This window comes from Coregonus lavaretus (assembly GCF_964263955.1).
Source record: "Coregonus lavaretus genome assembly, contig: HAP1_SCAFFOLD_4696, whole genome shotgun sequence".
NCBI lineage: Eukaryota > Metazoa > Chordata > Actinopteri > Salmoniformes > Salmonidae > Coregonus > Coregonus lavaretus.
The window spans coordinates 1-20261 of NW_028156587.1; the positions used below are offsets into that span (position 1 = coordinate 1).

The 20261-nt window shown below is 43.7% G+C and overlaps 2 protein-coding genes and 1 long non-coding RNA gene across 3 annotated transcripts; all 3 read left to right on the forward strand.

The window, feature by feature from the left end:
• Positions 1–3: 3 nt before the first annotated feature.
• Positions 4–8101, forward strand: LOC311126178 (tyrosine-protein kinase Fyn-like; the record flags this gene model as incomplete). The annotated part of the gene is made up of 7 exons (XM_084200198.1): positions 4–73; positions 443–598; positions 2123–2302; positions 2912–2988; positions 4753–4906; positions 5195–5326; positions 6426–8101. Coding segments are annotated over 7 exons (978 nt in total), but the record flags the coding sequence as incomplete, so codon positions are not given.
• Positions 8102–12603: 4502 nt separating this feature from the next.
• LOC311126179 (putative G-protein coupled receptor 139) lies at positions 12604–13899 on the forward strand (the record flags this gene model as incomplete). The annotated part of the gene is made up of 2 exons (XM_084200199.1): positions 12604–12739; positions 12890–13899. The coding sequence occupies 2 exons, from the start codon at positions 12604–12606 to the stop codon at positions 13897–13899; spliced, it is 1146 nt and encodes a 381-aa protein (XP_084056325.1).
• Positions 13900–17299: 3400 nt separating this feature from the next.
• On the forward strand, positions 17300–18839 carry LOC311126180. Its single transcript, XR_014612964.1, has 3 exons — positions 17300–17377; positions 17845–17887; positions 18057–18839. It is a non-coding gene; the product is annotated as an uncharacterized lncRNA (long non-coding RNA).
• The last annotated feature ends 1422 nt before the right edge of the window (positions 18840–20261 follow it).

Here is a 20261-nt window from a genome sequence, read left to right on the forward strand (position 1 = left end):
TGGGAGATCCCGCGGGAGTCACTGCAGCTCATCAAGCGTCTGGGGAATGGGCAGTTTGGGGAGGTCTGGATGGGTACGGGCAGACTCGCCTCCGTAAACGTCTGGCCACAGGCTACATGAAAGGAGGCCACACTGACTGAGTAAGCAGAGACATCAGACAGAGAACAGATTCAGACAGTCTACTCACAACCTCTCTCTGAGAAAAGTGGGATGTCAAAAACGTCTTTACTGTTAAATGAGATCATCATTACCTGGTTTCTCCTGAGGGACACTTTTAGTCCGTGATCCATGTAAAACACGAACAATGAATTCAACAAACTGTCAGTCTACAAAACTCTGCTCTCTCAGTTCAATATGGCTTCCTTCCATCTGCCTCTTTGCATGTTCCTCTCCCTAGTAGTTAACCCTGTGTGCCTTGCCTTCCCTGTTCCTTCCCCTGTAGAGAGTGCGGATGGTTTGTGCTTTAATTTAACGGGTGTGTGTGTGAACTACACCCCTGATACTATGGGCCTGACTCACGATTCCTGGGAAATCGCCAGAGACTCACTTGAGTTGGAAGTAAAGCTGGGGGCGGGATGTTTTGCTGAGGTGTGGTGTGGTAAGGACAAAGTAGTTCCATCATTTTCTTTTCATTTCTAGTGAGGGGTGTCCAGGAGGAACATTTGATAACTTATATTTATTTATTTTCTAAATATTGAATCACCTGAGGACATTTTCAGTCTGTATAACACAAAATGAAACTTTTGTGCAGGTGGTTCAGTTTTGTATTGTAATTGTTAATGAAAATGTAAGTTATCGTTCTTTTTCCAGGATACCCTACATTTTAGTAAATATTATTTTGTCATGCTTCATTTGAGGGCTTAAAGGCTTAAATCAATAGTCTAAAAGTAACTTTTTAAACATACAATCCTACTATTATTTTAATGTATCTTGTGTAGAACTTGGTTCATTGACTACTTTTGAGTCCAAAGTTTTAGATCAGGGCTGTGTCCTGTTGTAATGTTTGGACATGCTGTTTAGGGGTTTGGGGTTTTGGTTGGGGCTAGCCCCACACCCTGCTGCCAGTGACACCCAGTCCCCTGGGATCCCATTACCTCAGAACCCAGCGGGGGACCTCAGCACAGTCACTGCACAGTACCAGGCCCCAAAAAAACTGACAAGGCCCAGCACTCACAGCTGTGTCACTTATCAACACTGCGCTCCAGGATTTATAAAAATTCTTAAATTAAAATCCCCAAACCCACCGCAGTAGAAATGCATGTGGAGCCCAAATGTCACACACTGACTCGAGGTCTGTCTTGCCTTTATTTACTGTGACAGGTCGCATCCCAAATGGCATCCTATTCCTTATATAGTGCCCTACTTTTGGGCCCTGGTCAAAAGTAGTGCAGAATAGGGTGCCATTTGGGACGCAGCCACAGAACAAGCTAAATGACCTCGTATGAAGAATATACCCTGATTTCAATGTTTTACAGTGTGCTTACTGACACAAAGGCCTGTAGAGAACAGTGGCATGCTAACACTGTGCTACAGTACAGTAACTGGCACAACATGAGAGAGGGCCTTACTTATAGGGCTGTTGCTTTTGTTAATCATCCTACAATGGATTATCCTTTCCCGTGTTGGTATATTGTGGGGTTTAAAACCTCGCCAGATCTCTCTCATGGCTTTTGAAAGCCATTTGAAATGAAGGGTCACTATAAATGTCATACACATTGATTTGTCCCTCAGGACAACCTTTGTGCATGTCAATTAAAGGCAAGCAGACGTCAATGTCCATTTCTGGGTTGTGTGCTGTTTTGTTGGTATTTCAAAGCAAGACTTGTCAGTTTATTTAGTTGTTAGATATGCACATACTATATTGTACACAGTATTACTTATTGAATTCACAACTAAATGGGCTCAAGTCTTTCTTTGTGACATGATGTACTGTATACATCAATGAACGGTTTTCCAGATCCAGATTGAGCGTAGTCCTGGACTACAAAGCATGCTCAATGGAGGATCTCCACTGAAATAACCTTTAAGTCCAAGACTAGGCTTAAACTGTGTCTAGGAAACCGGCCCCAAAAGTTGTGAGATGTGATGGCTGTACTAATACTTTGTTATTGGTGGGTAACAGGAACGTGGAACGGCACCACTAAGGTGGCAGTGAAGACGCTGAAGCCAGGCACCATGTCTCCTGAGTCCTTCCTGGAGGAAGCCCAGATCATGAAGAAGCTCCGCCATGACAAGCTGGTGCAGCTCTACGCTGTGGTGTCTGAGGAACCCATCTACATCGTCACTGAGTACATGGGCAAAGGTATTGTCACTCACACACCCATGAATGGACGCATGCACACATAGAGACAGACAAACACCCACACCCACACACAGTTCATGTTGTAACACACAAAAACACACACAATACAATACCTTTGTCCACGTACTCTGCAACGATGCTATGGAGAAAACGGACCCTATAACTCTATATTTTTTAAAGTAATAATTAAACATTGACACTGTGGTGAACCAGCACCTTCAGTGACACACTGTAGGCCTAGTTAGATAGACTATGTAACCATCTGCCTTGTTGCAGGCCCTGTAGTTGTTCTTACTCTGGAATAGTGTGTTTCTTCAGTGCGACAATAATTAGAGCCTTTCTTCAGTGCGACAATAATTAGAGCCTATATTTAACTATGGCACAGTCGGCCAACAAGCTGACGTTTAGGAGCACCACAACAAAGAGCTTCAGATCCGTGAATTAAGTATAGAAGAAGATGGGATGAAAACTTTGATGTGATCATTGTTTCTTCGGCATGCTGGGAAGGAATCCCACATCCCACTGTTAACTGATGTTCAGAAGACTGTTTCAATAAAGATATGCTATTTCAAATGCATGTTCTGACAACAGATATCTCCTGTTGTTTAGGAAGCCTCCTGGATTTCCTGAAGGATGGGGAGGGACGAGGACTGAAGCTGCCCAATCTGGTTGACATGGCAGCCCAGGTAAGGCCCGATAAAGATGTCACTCACTCAGTTCTGTGTTTATACAACGGAACTCTGTGTGACTTCACAAACAAGACGACTCAGCAGCACTGAAACTTCAGGACAGTGGTGTGTCATCGTGTGTTGTATTCTCTCTGGAACTACAGTACCAGTCAAAAGTTTGGACACACCTACTCATTCAAGGGTTTTTCTTTATTTTTACTATTTACTACATTGTAGAATAATAGTGAAGACATCAAAACTATGAAATAACACATCGGGAGTCATGTAGTAACCAAAAAAGTGTTAAACAAATCAAAATGTGAGATTCTTCTAAGTAGCCAACGTTTGCCTTGATTACAGCTTTGCAAACTCTTGGCATTCTCTCAACCAGCTTCATGAGGAATGCTTTTCCCACATATGCTGAGCACTTGTTGGCTTCTTTTCCTTTACTTTGCAGTCCAACTCATCCCAAACCATCTCAATTGGGTTGAGGTCGGGTGATTGTGGAGGACAGGTAATCTGATGCAACACTCCATCACTCTCCTTCTTGGTCAAATAGCCCTTACACAGCCTGGAGGTGTGTTGGGTCATTGTCCTGTTGAAAAACAAATGATAGTCCCACTAAATGCAAACCAGATGGGATGGTGTATCGCTGCAGACTGCTGTGGTATTCATGCTGGTTAATTGTGCCTTGAATTCTAAATAAATCACAGACAGTGTCACCAGCAAAGCACCATCACACCTCCTCCTCCATGCTTCACGGTGGGAACCACACATGCAGAGATCATCCGTTCACCTACTCTGCGTCTCACAAAGACACGGCGGTTGGAACCAAAGATCTCAAATTTGGACTCATCAGACCAAAGTACAGATCTCCACCAGACTAATGTCCATTGCTCGTGTTTGTTGGCCCAAGCAAGTCTCTTCTTATTATTGGTGTCCTTTAGTAGTGGTTTCTTTGCAGCAATTCGACCATGAAGGCCTGATTCACGCAGTCACCTCTGAACAGTTGATGTTGAGATGTGTCTGTTACTTGAACTCTGTGAAGTATTTATTTGGGCTGCAATCTGAGGTGCAGTTAACTCTAATGAACTTATCCTCTGCAGCAGAGGTAACTCTGGATCTTCCTTTCCTGTGGCGGTCCTCATGAGAGCCAGTTTCATCATAGCGCTTGATGGTTTTTGCGACTGCACTTGAAGAAACTTTCAAAGTTCTTGAAATGTTCAGGATTTACTGACTTTCATGTCTTAAAGTAATGATGGACTGTCGTTTCTCTTTACTTATTTGAGCTGTTCTTGCCATAATATGGACTTGGTCTTTTACCAAATAGGGCTATCTTCTGTATACCACCCCTACCTTGTCACAACACTACTGATTGGCTCAAACGCATTAAGAAGGAAAGAAATTCCACAAATTAACTTTTAAGAAGGCACACCTGTTAATTGAAATGCATTCCAGGTGACTACCTCATGAAGCTGGTTGAGAGAATGCCAAGAGTGTGCAAAGCTGTCATCAAGGAAAAGGGTGGCTACTTTGAAGAATCTCAAATATAAAATATATTTTGATTTGTTTAACACTTTATGGGTTACTACATGATTCCATATGTGTTATTTCATAGTTTTGATGTCTTCACTATTATTCTACAATGTAGAAAATAGTAAAAATAAAGAAAAACCTTTGAATGAGTAGGCATGTCCAAACTTTTGACTGGTACTGTACGTTTAACTCAGTTATTTTACTGTGCTCACTGTGTGTGTGTGTGTATGTGTATGTGTGTTCCAGGTGGCAGCAGGCATGGCGTACATCGAGAGGATGAACTACATTCACAGAGACCTGCGCTCAGCTAACATCCTGGTCGGGGACAACCTAGTGTGTAAGATCGCCGACTTCGGATTGGCCAGGCTGATTGAGGACAACGAGTACACAGCACGGCAAGGTGAGGTCACACACACACACACACACACACACACATATACACACTAATGATTGCCTTGGTTCATGAAGATAGTTCTTCCAACACAAGCCATACTGTGTACATCATCACAAACTGACAGGATGTTAATGGCTCCCATTTCAGATCACTGTCTGTCTATTCCAATGTACTACAGACTAGAACAGAGATACTGAGAGACACTCCCATCTATAGAGAGAAAGAATACCGGTAGCCATATGTAGTTAAGTTACATTCTGTCATTCACTTATATCCCGCTCTGTTCTCTCCCAGGTGCTAAGTTCCCTATTAAGTGGACAGCCCCGGAGGCTGCGCTGTATGGGAAGTTCACCATCAAGTCCGACGTGTGGTCGTTCGGCATCCTTCTCACTGAGCTGGTCACTAAGGGACGGGTACCCTACCCAGGTGAGGAGGATCAAGGGACAAATGACCAGACTGTCAATGGTTGTGTCCCCAATGGCACCCATAGGGCTCTGGTCAAAAGTAGCGCTCTATATAGGGTAAAGGGTGCCATTTTTGGACGCAACCCATGTGATGTAATGTCCACATCCTGACAGAGCTCAAGAGGATGTGTGTTATGTTTGTTTTTATTAAGTTACTATTAAGGATAAGCCTCACTTGTATTACGAATAGGTAGAAGACTATGGTGACATTATAAAGCACAACAAGAGATTTTATAACAATTTGCAGGCAACTCCTACTGTTTACGTTAAAGAAAATAAGAGGTTTAACCACGGCTGAGTAATTTTGTTTTCCTGCCAGAATCTGAGATTTATAACCGTTAATCCAGGGTCTGCCTTTGGGCCACTGCTAGCACATGTGAGAGGACTGGTCAGGGGTAGGGAGTTGACTGAGAGCAGCCTCACTGAGGGAGGGAGGGAGGGGGAACACATGTTTGTCCAGTTGGGCCACGCTTCGCTGAGCCAGGGTGGTGTGCGAAAGGGAGGGAGGGAGGGAGGGAGGGAGGGAGAGAGAGAGAGGGGGGGGGGGGGGGACTTGCACGCTATGGAGGCCAAGCTGGGGCTAAGGGGATAATAGCATCATCCTAACAGATGTCTTAGCAGCTTTGAGGCCCTTTCTCCGGACTCTTCTTGTTGATGCCGAGGCTATCTCTTAGCTAGTGAAAAACAGATAGTAAGCCATTCAAACATCCCCTGGTTGTAAAACTTTTAACCCCTGTGTTACATAAATGCTTTCCCCAGGTCCAGATGTTGCCTTAAGATCAGCATTACTGAGGTTTAAATGTCTATGTCATTAAGATCATTCAGTAGAGGTCAAAACAGATGTCTTTCATTGAACTGTCTTATCGGTTACTTTAAAAGCCTCTGCTGTAGTTACTAACCGTATCTCTATCTCTTTTCCTGTGTGTGTGTGTGTGTGTGTGTGTGTGTGTGTGTGTGTGTGTGTGTGTGTGTGTGTGTGTGTGTGTCTGTGTGTCTGTGTGTCTGTATGTCTGTGTGTGTGTGTGTCTGTGTCTGTGTTTGTCCGGCGCGTGTGTGTGTAGGGATGAACAACCGGGAGGTGCTGGAGCAGGTGGAGCGAGGGTACAGGATGCCCTGTCCCCAGGACTGCCCCATCTCCCTCCACGAGCTCATGGTGCAGTGCTGGAAGAAGGATGCCGAGGAGAGGCCCACCTTCGAATACCTGCAGGCCTTCTTGGAGGACTACTTCACGGCCACGGAGCCACAGTACCAGCCAGGGGACAACCTCTAAACGCTGGCCTCTGGGCTGCGAACAGGACTGGACTGAATCGTAGCTCTCTGGAGCCCCACCAGGGACCAGGGACCTGTACATCTTCCTCAACTCAACAGAGCATCTTTTCTCAACTCTCCTCACTCTCCGTGGCTGACCCTGAGACTCAACAGACTGGATACCAGAGGGAGGGAGGGAGATTTGGGTGTGGGTGGGTTTGTGATGATGCAATGAAATGCCTGTATTCAATGTAAATATGAACAGCTCGTTTGCTTAACTTTTGGGTTTTATTTTGTTGGTTTGTTTGTTTGACATATTTTCTCCAGCATAGCAATGATGATGATGATGATGATGATGATGGTGGTAAAGAAATTATGACCATTTCAAAAGTGCACCATGAGACCAATATCTCAAGATATCTGGTCTATTCCAATCCAGATTCTCTTCCAATCCAGATTCTCTTCCAATCCAGATTCTACGGGACATTCCTTTCTTTGCAAAGTCATCTGTTTTACCGACTTCAGGCAAGCATGACAAAGTACTCCATTGACTTTTTTTTAGCACTGCTTCCCATGAAGTAAGTTTGATATTATTTTACTTTTATTTTGTGTAAGATAGCTTTGTCCTCCTCATAATAATAGATGTTAGGCTAATGCTGTAACAAAGTTATTTTACAAATAATGTATGTTACATTTTGTAATTACAGCCAAACGTGTAAGAATTATACTTTTGAACATATCTCTTCTCGCTTACCAGATTTTAAGAAAAATTAAGAATGGGAAAAAATCTGTCTTTCCAGTTATTAGTTAGTGTATACTGGAAGGATATGCAGTTTATTTAAGAAGAGAAAGATGTATGTCTACATTTAATGGTTCCATTTCATGGTCCTTGTTTACTCCATGATGCGTAGCCATGTACTGGGAAGTCCTAGTGGGTAACGTCTCTTCCTCCCTCTGTGAACAGTGACATGTCCCCATCCTCAATACTCATGTCCCACCCTAGGTCTGTCTGTATGAGGCACAGCACCACCAGTAGGATCCTTTCTCAGCTCATTTCTGGACCACTTCCTTTGGATTACTTTACCTTTTTATGTTTAAACTGACATGGATATTTTAAGTATTTGTGTCTTCTGTTTCAGAGTATGTTTTATTTAACCTTAAAGCTTTGAGGAATGGGTTGTACTGTATCTTCAAAGGGAATGTTGCAAAGACACTGGTGAAGCATCCAGCTGTAAAGCTTGACCTTGTTTAGTCTAAATGTAGTATTTGTTCTTATCTTATGACGGTTTAAGTGATCATCAGGATCTGTTTAAGATTGAACCCCCTCGTTGTTTTTCAGTTTTACAGCTTAATGGTTTTAAAAGTGTCAGTAACTTTCCTAGTTTATTTCTTCAATTTTCCATTTTTTTACATTTCTGTTTTGTTAATTCAGTGACTTGGCATTTGAAATTCAAAAAGAACAATAAACATTTTACACTCTTTCCAAGACACTTATTTTATATATTATGTTATTGCTGCTTCTATACGTTTTTTATCTGTTGTGTGTGTCCATCTATGCCTTCATGACCACCAGACGTTGCTACAGGGTGAAACAAGAGTTTTGAAGAAGACTCTCTCTAGCCCTGTTTATACCTGCCGTTAACATGCGTCCTTCGTCCTGATCTTGTTGTGATCTTGACCTGATCTTGTCTGTTTACACTTATAAGATCTGTTCACAATCAGATCGCAATGCGTATTTTAATCTTCTACACCTGTCTAATAATGTGGGCACAATCAGAATGTGGACCAAGATCAGGACAAAGGACACATGTTAGAACCAGGTATAAACAGGGCTTCTCTCTATCTCTCGCTCTCTTTTTGTCTCACCCGGGTCCAGTGGCCCGCAGGTCTCTCCAGCCCCATAGCTGTATGATAAGGAGAGGGCCAGCGGCCAGCTGTTCACCTGAGGAGGTGCTAAATGACTGGTACATGAACTCAGGGCAGGCCTGCAGCGGGTTGAGGCACCAGTGCCAGGTAGATACAAGGGAACACTATGGCCAGACCCACATACACACATAGCCTGCAGCTCAGGCAATCAGTAGTGACACACCTCACACCTCATCATGTAGCTCATCAACTCTATTGGTAAAGGTTGCATAGGGACAGCTCAGCTATGACAGGCTCACGCAGAGTCAAACTCACAGCTTTCTAGCTCAGTGTTTAGTCCTGTAAGCACTACCAGCAGCAGTAGCAGTACTGTTGTTTGTTCTCCGTTATTTGATTTCTGAATCAATGTTTATGGGATGAATCATGTGTTGGCTGATAAGCTGCAGGACATTTGTTTGTTATCAGGCGAGAGTCACTGCACAAGCTCTGTAATAGAAAAAAGCATTATGTTAGTAGGCAAATGTGGAACATTATTCACTTTTTTTCTGGCCGAGTTCTACAGTAATCGTGAACTAGACCAGTCTGACAGTGTGTTATGTTCTGTGAAGACCACAAGAGGGAGTCTTTTCCGTGACAGGTGTGTCACTGTCGGGGTGTACTGAGCTCAGATACATAAGAGGAAGGGAGACACTCACTCACTGTTTATAACATTTTGGGGGGAGTTCAATTAAAGTCAATGAACTAAGTAGACCGGACCCAGCTGCTATTGCATTGGTGTCTATGGGAGACACTCAGACACACCCAGTTAAGTAGAACAGACTGTTTTTTTCGATGGTAAACAGCCTAAGTAAAATATCTTCATTTATCCACCAGCAGCTGCCACAATTGGTGACTTCATTGATGAATCATGGTGACTTGTAATACATCTCCTTGGATACATCACAATAACAATATCTCAATCAATATTTCATTTGTTATAAGGACATTATAAGGATCTTATTCAAGCGCACATGATGCCATTTTGATTTTCTCACAGATCAATATAAACCCTACAGAGGTATGTCCTACCCTGTGCAGCTCTGTCTGTCCACCTGTGCTTCAGGTGACGTGATACCTGTAGATGAGGCCTCCTTCCTGTTTGTAGATCTGCCCAGAGAGAGAGGGAGAGAGATATAAGGAGAGAGAGAGAAAGAGAGAGAGAGAGAGAGAGAGAGAGAGAGAGAGAGAGAGAGAGAGAGAGAGAGAGAGAGAGAGAGAGAGAGAGAGAGAGAGAGAGAGAGAGAGAGAGAGAGAGAGAGAAAGATATACAGTGGGGGAAAAAAGTATTGTCAGCCACCAATTGTGCAAGTTCTCCCACTTAAAAAGATGAGAGAGGCCTGTAATTTTCATCATAGGTACACGTCAACTATGACAGACAAAATGAGAAAATAAAATCCAGAAAATCACATTGTAGGATTTTTAATGAATTTATTTGCAAATTATGGTGGAAAATAAGTATTTGGTCAATAACAAAAGTTTCTCAATACTTTGTTAGATACCCTTTGTTGGCAATGACACAGGTCAAACGTTTTCTGTAAGTCTTCACAAGGTTTTCACACACTGTTGCTGGTATTTTGGCCCATTCCTCCATGCAGATCTCCTCTAGAGCAGTGATGTTTTGGGGCTGTCGCTGGGCAACACAGACTTTCAACTCCCTCCAAAGATTTTCTATGGGGTTGAGATCTGGAGACTGGCTAGGCCACTCCAGGACCTTGAAATGCTTCTTACGAAGCCACTCCTTCGTTGCCCGGGCGGTGTGTTTGGGATCATTGTCATGCTGAAAGACCCAGCCACGTTTAATCTTCAATGCCCTTGCTGATGGAAGGAGGTTTTCACTGAAAATCTCACGATACATGGCCCCATTCATTCTTTCCTTTACACGGATCAGTCGTCCTGGTCCCTTTGCAGAAAAATAGCCCCAAAGCATGATGTTTCCACCCTCATGCTTCACAGTAGGTATGGTGTTCTTTGGATGCAACTCAGCATCCTTTGTCCTCCAAACACGACGAGTTGAGTTTTTACCAAAAAGTTCTATTTTGGTTTCATCTGACCATATGACATTCTCCCAATCCTCTTCTGGATCATCCAAATGCACTCTAGCAAACTTCAGACGGGCCTGGACATGTACTGGCTTAAGCAGGGGGACACGTCTGGCACTGCAGGATTTGAGTCCCTGGCGGCGTAGTGTGTTACTGATGGTAGGCTTTGTTACTTTGGTCCCAGCTCTCTGCAGGTCATTCACTAGGTCCCCCTGTGTGGTTCTGGGATTTTTGCTCACCGTTCTTGTGATCATTTTGACCCCACGGGGTGAGATCTTGCGTGGAGCCCCAGATCGAGGGAGATTATCAGTGGTCTTGTATGTCTTCCATTTCCTAATAATTGCTCCCACAGTTGATTTCTTCAAACCAAGCTGCTTACCTATTGCAGATTCAGTCTTCCCAGCCTGGTGCAGGTCTACAATTTTGTTTCTGGTGTCCTTTGACAGCTCTTTGGTCTTGGCCATAGTGGAGTTTGGAGTGTGACTGTTTGAGGTTGTGGACAGGTGTCTTTTATACTGATAACAAGTTCAAACAGGTGCCATTAATACAGGTAACGAGTGGAGGACAGAGGAGCCTCTTAAAGAAGAAGTTACAGGTCTGTGAGAGCCAGAAATCTTGCTTGTTTGTAGGTGACCAAATACTTATTTTCCACCATAATTTGCAAATAAATTCATTAAAAATCCTACAATGTGATTTTCTGGATTTTTTTTCCTCATTTTGTCTGTCATAGTTGACGTGTACCTATGATGAAAATTACAGGCCTCTCTCATCTTTTTAAGTGGGAGAACTTGCACAATTGGTGGCTGACTAAATACTTTTTTTCCCCACTGTATAAGGAGAGAGAGAGAAAGAGAGAGAGAGAGAGAGAGAGAGAGAGAGAGAGAGAGAGAGAGAGAGAGAGAGAGAGAGAGAGAGAGAGAGAGAGAGAGAGAGAGAGAGAGAAGAGAGAGAGAGAGAGAGAGAGAAGAGAGAGAGAGAGAGAGAGAGAGAAGAGAGAGAGAGAGAGGGAGGGGGGAGGGGGGCAGGGAAGCTTTATATGACCTGCAGCTGGTTCACTTGGTCCTCACCATCACCTAATGCTACTGGTCTGAACTGGACTGGACTGCCAACACTGTGGATCTCTACTCTACCAGCAGGCCTGCCCCTCTGTGTAAGTAACCTGTACTAACACTTTATTGTTAAGTATGTTTTGGGGGGGTTTGGAAATGTTTTTTATTGTATTGATAAAATATTGGAAACTCAACTCTCAATAGTGTTATATTTACCATAAAGTTCTCCATTTGTTTTATCCATTTTGAAAGGGATGTTAACGACGATACAACAAGTAAATTCTAGCACTTAGTCATGCAGTTGGCAGTATCATGCGATATATATATAATTGTATAGGCTACAATAGATTTACTAGTGCTTAAAGTCTATGACATTCCAAGTGTCCTGCAACATTTCTTTTTTATATCCAATGATTTGACTTTGCTAAATGGGCATCAGGGTATAAAATGGAAAGTGTTGTTAGTGCTATATTGACACAGGTGGAATTGCCTTTTATGTTTCCCAGTTCCAAGAAAACATCCATTTGAACCACAGATATATGATAACAGCACAAATTCACCCTCATCTATATGTCTCCTGGTCAGTGTCAATACATTACTATAGAGTCATTTAGGCACTTATAGAAGCCCTTCAAGGTCATAGGTACACAAGGGTCATCATGTACTCTCCTATTCTGTAGAGACTTGTCAGATGAGAATCAAATGCTGTCCATTCGTTAATCCTTGCCTTGAGATGTATGGAATCTTTTCAAATGTGATCAGACTTCAGTCTGACAAACCTGTTTGTGTGCTTCCTTTTTTCATATAAATTTATCCTTAACATCCCGTCAACAAATAACCAACCCCAATCATAATATATCCATAAAGGCCCAGTAAAACCCGAAGTGTTTTCTTGGGGGAAACAATCTATGTAACCCTTCTCAGTCCTTATCCACATATTGTTTAGTACACCATGCTCATCTCTTTATCAATTATGTCCTCCCATCCAGCTAACCGTAATGGGTTTATTGCAGGCATTACCATGTCTGCTATTGCCTGGTGCTGAGGAGGAGGACGGAAACATGGAGGGGGCCAGTGTCTTCATCACTGTTCAGAAGGTCTACTACCCTTTGCTGTGCATTTTGGGGATCCCAGGTGTGTGAATCTTCTATATTGTTTGTGCTGTTTCCTAAATCTATATGTGTCTGTGTGATGTTCAGAACTTTTCAGGAATTATTGTGAGATAAATTGAAAAGGAAATGTCACAACTCAAAACGGGATGCCATTCTGTTTCTTCTTCCTCAGCCAATCTCTTCACATTCTACATGATCTGCTTCCGTACGTGTGGAATGTCTGACACGGCTATTATCTATCTGAGCTGCTTGGCCATCATGGACACCTTCTACCTGGTGTGGGTCATCCTGCTGGACCTGACGCTCACCTTCTGGCAGCTGCAGCCCTTCTGGCACTCCTACCCGGCCTGCGGCATCATGGGCTTCCTGCAGTACGGCTCGCTGTACAGCTCCTCCTGGATCGTGGTGGTGTTTACCATTGAACGCTACCTGGTCCTCAGCAGCACGTCCGCCAAGCAGCACTTCTCCCAGGCCAAGGTTACTAGGCTGACCTGTGTGTCTATCATCCTGGTCTCCCACCTGGCCTCCGTGCCCATGGGCTGGATCAATGTGGTGATGCCGAAGAATTTCACCATAGAGGGGAAGAATGTGACTCTGCCCTGGTGTCACTACAGGGGCCATATCTATTCTACCGTCCTGGTGTGGGTTACTACTTTCCTCTCCGGTGGTATTCCCATCATCCTGGTCACCATCTTCAACTCGCTGATCGGCCACCACCTGACTCATGCCAGAAGGATGTTCACCAAGGAGGAGCGGCGGGTCATGCGGGGGGGGAGCACCAAGGGCATGGTGCGGAGGACCATCTTCCTGCTTGGCACAGTGTCGGTGACCTTCGTGGTGCTCAGCCTGCCACGCTTCGTCACCTACTGTATCCTGCGCACCAAGTACAACCATGACTGGTTCGACCGGAACGACTACCGCATTCCCATCAACGTGATTAGTGACCTGGCCAACATGCTGCAGAACCTCAACTCCACCACCAACTTCCTGCTCTACTGCATGGTGAGCCGGCGCTTCCGCCAGGAGCTGCTCCACACGCTCACCTGCAAGGCCAAGGCCCGAGAGCTGGGCTCCTTCCTCACCCAGACCACAATGAAGGTGTTCTCTGTGGTGGACCATAAAACACAGCCGACCAGAGACCACGTCACTGTAGTCCTCACCAACCTCAAACAGATCCAGTAGAGAGGAGGAGAATGAGGAGGAGGAGGAGGAGGAGGAGGAGGAGGAGGAGGAGGAGGAGGGGGGAAAAGGGGGAGAGGACAATGATGTGTATAAACCCTGGATGACTGGCAGGAGGCGCTGTCGTCCGGGTTAGGGGAGGGTTTGGCCGGGGGGGTCTTTACTTGGCTCATCGCGCTCTAGCGATTCGTTGTGGCGGGCCAGGCGCCTGCAGGCTGACCTTGGTCATCAGTTGAACAGTGTTTCCTCCGAAACATTGGTGCAGCTGGCTTCCGGGTTAAGAAAGCGGGTGTTAAGAAGCGCGGCTTGGCGGGTGATGTTTCGGAGGACGCATGACTCGATCTTCGCCTCTCCCGAGCCCGTTGGGGAGTTGCAGCGACGAGACAAAATCGGAATCACGAAATTCTATTACCGGCACCTTAATGCATACTTTTAAATGATATTATGTGAGCTAAACATAAAACTACATAAACATTTTTTTCTTAAAGTACTTAGTTCAAATCAAATCAAATCAATTTGTATTTCTCACATACACGTGTTTAGCAGAACTTATTGTGGGTGTAGCAAAATGCTTGTGCTCCTAGCTCCAACAGTGCAGTAATATCTAAGAAGTAATATCTAACAATTTCACAACATATACCCAATACACACAAATCTAAGTAAGGAATGGAATTAAGAATATATACATACAGTGCCTTGCAAAAGTATTCATCCCCCTTGGCGTTTTTCCTATTTTGTTGCATTACAACCTGTAATTTAAATTGATTTGGATTTGGATTTCATGTAATGGACATATACAAAATAGTCTGGAAAAGTGGTGCGTGCATATGTATTCACCCCCTTTGCTATGAAACCCCTAAATAAGATCTGGTGCAACCAATTACCTTCAGAAGTCATATAATTAGTTAAATAAACTCCACCTGTGTGTAATCTAAGTGTCGCATGATCTGTCACATGATCTCAGTATATATACACCTGTTCTGAAAGGCCCCAGAGTCTGCAACACCACTAAGCAAGGGGCATCACCAAGCAAGCGGCACCATGAAGACCAAGGAGCTCTCCAAACAGGTCAGGGACAAAGTTGTGGAGAAGTACAGATCAGGGTTGGGTTATAAAAAAATATCTGAAACTTTCAACATCCCACAGAGCACAATTAAATCCATTTTTTAAAAATGGAAAGAATATGGCACCACAAAAAACCTGCCAAGAGAGGGCCGCCCACCAAAACTCACGGACCAGGCAAGGAGGGCATTAATCAGAGAGGCAACAAAGACACCAACGATAACTCTGAAGAAGCTGCAAAGCTCCACAGCGGAGATTGGAGTATCTGTCCATAGGACCACTTTAAGCCGTACACTCCACAGAGCTGGGCTTTATGGAAGAGTGGCCAGAAAAAAGCTGTTGCTTAAAGAAACATTTAAATGTCTTGGAATGGCCTAGTCAAAGCCCAGACCTCAATCCAATTGAGAATCTGTGGTATGACTTAAAGATTGCTGTACACCAGCGGAACCCATCCAACTTGAAGGAGCTGGAGCAGTTTTGCCTTGAAGAATGGGCAGAAATCCCAGTGGCTAGATGTGCCAAGCTTATAGAGACATACCCCAAGAGACTTGCAGCTGTAATTGCTGCAAAAGGTGGCTCTACAAAGTATTGACTTTGGGGTGGTGAATAGTTATACACGCTCAAGTTTTCTGTTTTTTTGTCTTATTTGTTGTTTGTTTCACAATAAAAAATATTTAGCATCTTCAAAGTGGTCGGCATGTTGTGTTAATCAAATGATACAACCCCCCCCCAAAAATCAATTTTAATTCCAGGTTGTAAGGCAACAAAATAGGAAAAATGCCAAGGGGGGTGAATACTTTCGCAAGTCACTGTATATGGACAAGCAATGACAGAGCGGCATGGACTAAGATACAGTAGAATATTATAGAACACAGTATATACATATGAGATGAGTAATGCAAGATATGTAAACATTATCAAAGTGACTAGTGTTCAATTTCTTAAAGTGGCCAGTGATTTCAATAGGCAGCAGCAGCCTCTAATGTGCTAGTGATGACTATTTAACAGTCTGATGGCCTTGAGATAGAAGATGTTTTTCATTCTCTCTGTCCCAGCTTTGATGCACTTGTACTGACCTCGCCTTCTCGATGATAGCGGGGTGAACAGGCAGTGACTCGGGTGGTTAATGTCCTTGATGATCTTTTTGGCCTTCCTGTGACATCGGGTGCTGTAGGTGTCCTGGAGGGCGGTTAGTTTGCCCCCGGTAATGCGTTCGGCAGACCGCACCACCCTCTGGAGAGCCCTGCGGTTGCGGGCGGTGCAGTTGCCGTACCAGGCGGTGATACAGCTCGACAGGATGCTCTCAATTGTGCATCTGTAAAGGTTTGTGAGGGTTTTAGGTGCCAAGACACATTTCTTCAGCCTCCTGAGGTTGAAGAGCCTCTGTTGCGCCTTCTTCACCACACTGTCTGCGTGGGTGGACCATTTCAGTTTGTCTGTGATGTGTACGCCAAGGAACTTGAAGCTTTCCACCTTCTCCACTGCGGTCCCGTAGATGTGGATAGGGGAGTGCACCCTCTGCTGTTTCCTGAAGTCCACGATCATCTCCTTTGTTTTGTTGACGTTGAGTGAGAGGTTATTTTCCTGAGAGTACTAATGTTACTGTCCCTGCTACAACAACAAAAATATTTAAATACATATAATTTTGTCCTTGAACCATTTAATTGAAATACTGTAGAATTCCATTAATTCCTATGGATGACTGCTCCTACTGGGGAGTGCCAATATGGCCGACCGGTGGCTTCAATGCCTCTCAATGGCCAATACATAGTATCTGCAATCCAGGGTTTATATACGTCATTGGGGAAGGAGGGGGGAACAGAGGAGGAGGTGACTGGACTACTTTTGAATATGAACAACTTGTTTTCTTTACTTGGTACCCGTTTCTATAATTGTTTGATTGAATGTTTGTATTTTATTGTATGTTTGTTGTTATAAACAATGTTTGAATAGTGTTTGGTAGCCTACATGGACTTTTCTAAACAAAGCAAACTCAACTTGTAAAACAAGATTTTAATTTATACGAAACCGTGTAGGCTATTTTATATCCTCACATGTGGATGTTAAAAGCGTGTTCACTTTAATGGGCAGTATACTTTCCATGAACCAAGTGCCTTCATGTCTGTGGGTATGTTTTCACTGTGTCTCATTCCACAAGTACTGTCATTTATCAGTTCAAACTACAAGGTTCATCATGACTTGTCGCAGAATTCCTGCTCTGTTTGGAGAACAACCTGATTGGCAGACGTGAACTGCATGACCCACATTATTTGCATAAATTGTGCAAAGGGACTTCTCTGCCTTGCATGCACTGATTTCTTCCTCAATAAATAAATAGTGGGAATGTTCCCTGTTCGCCTCAGAGCAGATTTGCATGTAGAGGGAGCCAGGGAGGAATACACAGCTCTGACACAGATAGGTGAGTAAAGTTGAGTGGGGCAGGGCTCAGGTTTAACTGTTAAACGTGTCTGTAAATGGCACACTGTGCTGTATGATTTAACTTGTTTTCCTTGTTTGAAGTTGGGAGAATTTAGTAGATTACTTGTTTTTTGACTACTCATTCACAGACCATGCAGGTAAGTTTACAATAGTTGCTTGACAGAAGGACAAAGTTCACTTTCTAGGAGCATTGGTCTAACTGGTTATAATCGTATGTTTTATAGTGACTCTTTAACGCCAAAGGACTGCTTTGAGTTCCGTATAGTGAAGTGGTAAGGGCTTTACATCGATCTGGAACAATAGCTATAGATCACTGCCATCTGTTCCACTCGTAAAATAGTTTGTTTCACTTGTGAATACAGTGTTGCCAGGAGTGTCATGTTATGCTGCTATCCACATAGTTCATATTTTATTCCTGTAATACCGCGTTTGTTTCAATTTCACAAGAAATCTATCCCTCATCCTGAGAGAAGAATGGACTCTTTCACAGGTATGGCATTGTCAACTACACTACAGGAAACACTACCACACCTAACATACAGAAAAGTTAACATTACACTTAACTAAACTCACTCCTAGCTATCACATACATATTTTCCTCCTTTACTTTTTCTAAATGGCTTAAGCTGAATAACAACCTCTCTTTTTGTTTTTGTCAGATTCCTGTTGTCACAGAAACATTCCTGTGGAGACAGATGAGTCTATGACATCATCAACCCTGGACCTAGTGTGGCCATCGGGCTGTGGGCCAAAGGAAGAGGGCTGGTTTGCCCCTGAGGTGACCGTCAATGACGTAGGCCAGGTGGACGACCCCAAGGACCCCTGGAGAAGCCCAGTGGAGGACCCTCTGGGTCAGCCTCCACCACCTGCCCAGAGCCCCCTCCCTGCCTGGGCCACATCAGCAAGACGTGTCCCCCCACACCCCTGATCGCCTGATGAAAGACCCCCACCCTGACAACCTCAGGTTACACCCCTACAGAGAGAGGGCTCAGTGGACTGAGGATGAGGACTTCTCTTTATCTGGGCTTCTCCAGTGGGAAGCGGAGGGCTTCCATGGTACACCCAGCTGGCCACGACCACGGGACTGTTCCCTTAAAGGAGCAGAACATGTAGAGGCCCCTCTTCCTCTCATGTCTGACTTAAACAACATCCACTGTGTCCCTCCAAGTCACCAAGCACACATGCCTCCTCAGTGTATGTAACATGCTGTATATGACTACAGTATTGATAGAATTAAATAGAACAGACATAGATAAATAAATGAAATACATGATACTGAATGTCTATGACAGTAGCTGGGTCGTTCCACAACTAGAGGGCCTTTTTGCATCCCTTTGATATTTTAAGAAGCCTGTTAAAAGCCTGTTATATTAAATTAAGTATAATGAATCTGATTTTTAATATGAATAAACCCTGTTAATTTAATTGGCCCTTTACTGTTACTTAAATTGGCATTTGTCTTAATTTGACTTCTTGAGATGGAAAAACATGTTTTTTATTAAGTGTTATGAACGTGTGCTTTTTATGACAGAATATAAACATTTGTGCATGGAACTACCCAGCTATATAACATTTGCTGGTAAGTTGGTGAATTATTTTAAAAAATTACGTTGTTGTATATATTGCTGTCTGAGATGTAGCCTAGATGATCCACGTTCTATAATTCACATAGGCTGCGTTTACACATGCAGCCCAATTCTGATCTTCTGCCCAATTATTGGCAAAAGAGCTGATCTGATTGGTCAAAAGCCCAATTAGTGGAGAAAGATCAGAATTGGGCTGCCTGTGTAAATGCAGCCAAAGTGATGACTTTGATTTGGAGCCCATCCAAGACAGGATGTTAAAAGCACGTATTCTCACATCACTCGACAGGCCCAGATCCGGTGGACAGCAGGTGTCAGAGATGGTTAACATAAATCAAACCTGTCCCCTCTATCATCATTATAACCATCTTCACCCTACGGAACATCAGCAGAACCCTCACCAAATCAAAATCAAATCAAATGTATTGGTCACATACACATGGTTAGCAGATGTTATTGTGAGTGTAGTGAAATGTTTGTGCTTCTAGTTCCGACAGTGCAGCAATATCTCCCGAGTGGCGCAGTGGTCTAAGGCACTGCATCGCAGTGCTAGCTGTGCCACTAGAGATCCTGGTTCGAGTCCAGGCTCTGTCGCAGCCAGCCGCGACCGGGAGACCCATGGGCGGTGCACATTTGGTCCAGCGTCGTCCAAGGTAGGGGAGGATTTGGCCGGCAGGGATGTGGGTTCGTTTCCCACAGGGGGCCAGTATGAAAAAAAACATGTATTCATTCACTAACTGTAAGTTGCTCTGGATAAGAGCGTCTGCTAAATGACTAAAATGTAAATGTAATATCTAGCAAGTAATATCTAATAGTTCTACAACAAAAACCTAATACACACAAATCTAAAGGAATGGATTAAGAATATATAAATATATGGATGAGCTTTATCATTATCAGAGTGGCATAGTCTAAGATGCAATAGATAGTATAGAATACGGTATATACATATGAGATGGATAATGCAAGATATGTAAACATTAAAGTGGCATTATTAAAGTGACTAGTGTTCAATTTATTAAAGTGGCCAGTGATTTTCAAGTCTGTATGTAGGCAGCAGCCTCTGTGCTAGTGATGGCTGTTTAACCTCTACGGGATCGGTGTCCCGTATACGGGACGGTTGAGCTGACGTGCGCTAATGTGATTAGCATGACTGTTGTAAGTAACAGCAAACTTTCCAGGACATAGACATGTCTTGTATGGGCAGAAAGCTTAAATTATTGTTAATCTAACTGCACTGTCCAATTTACAGTAGCTATTACAGTGAAAAAATACCATGCT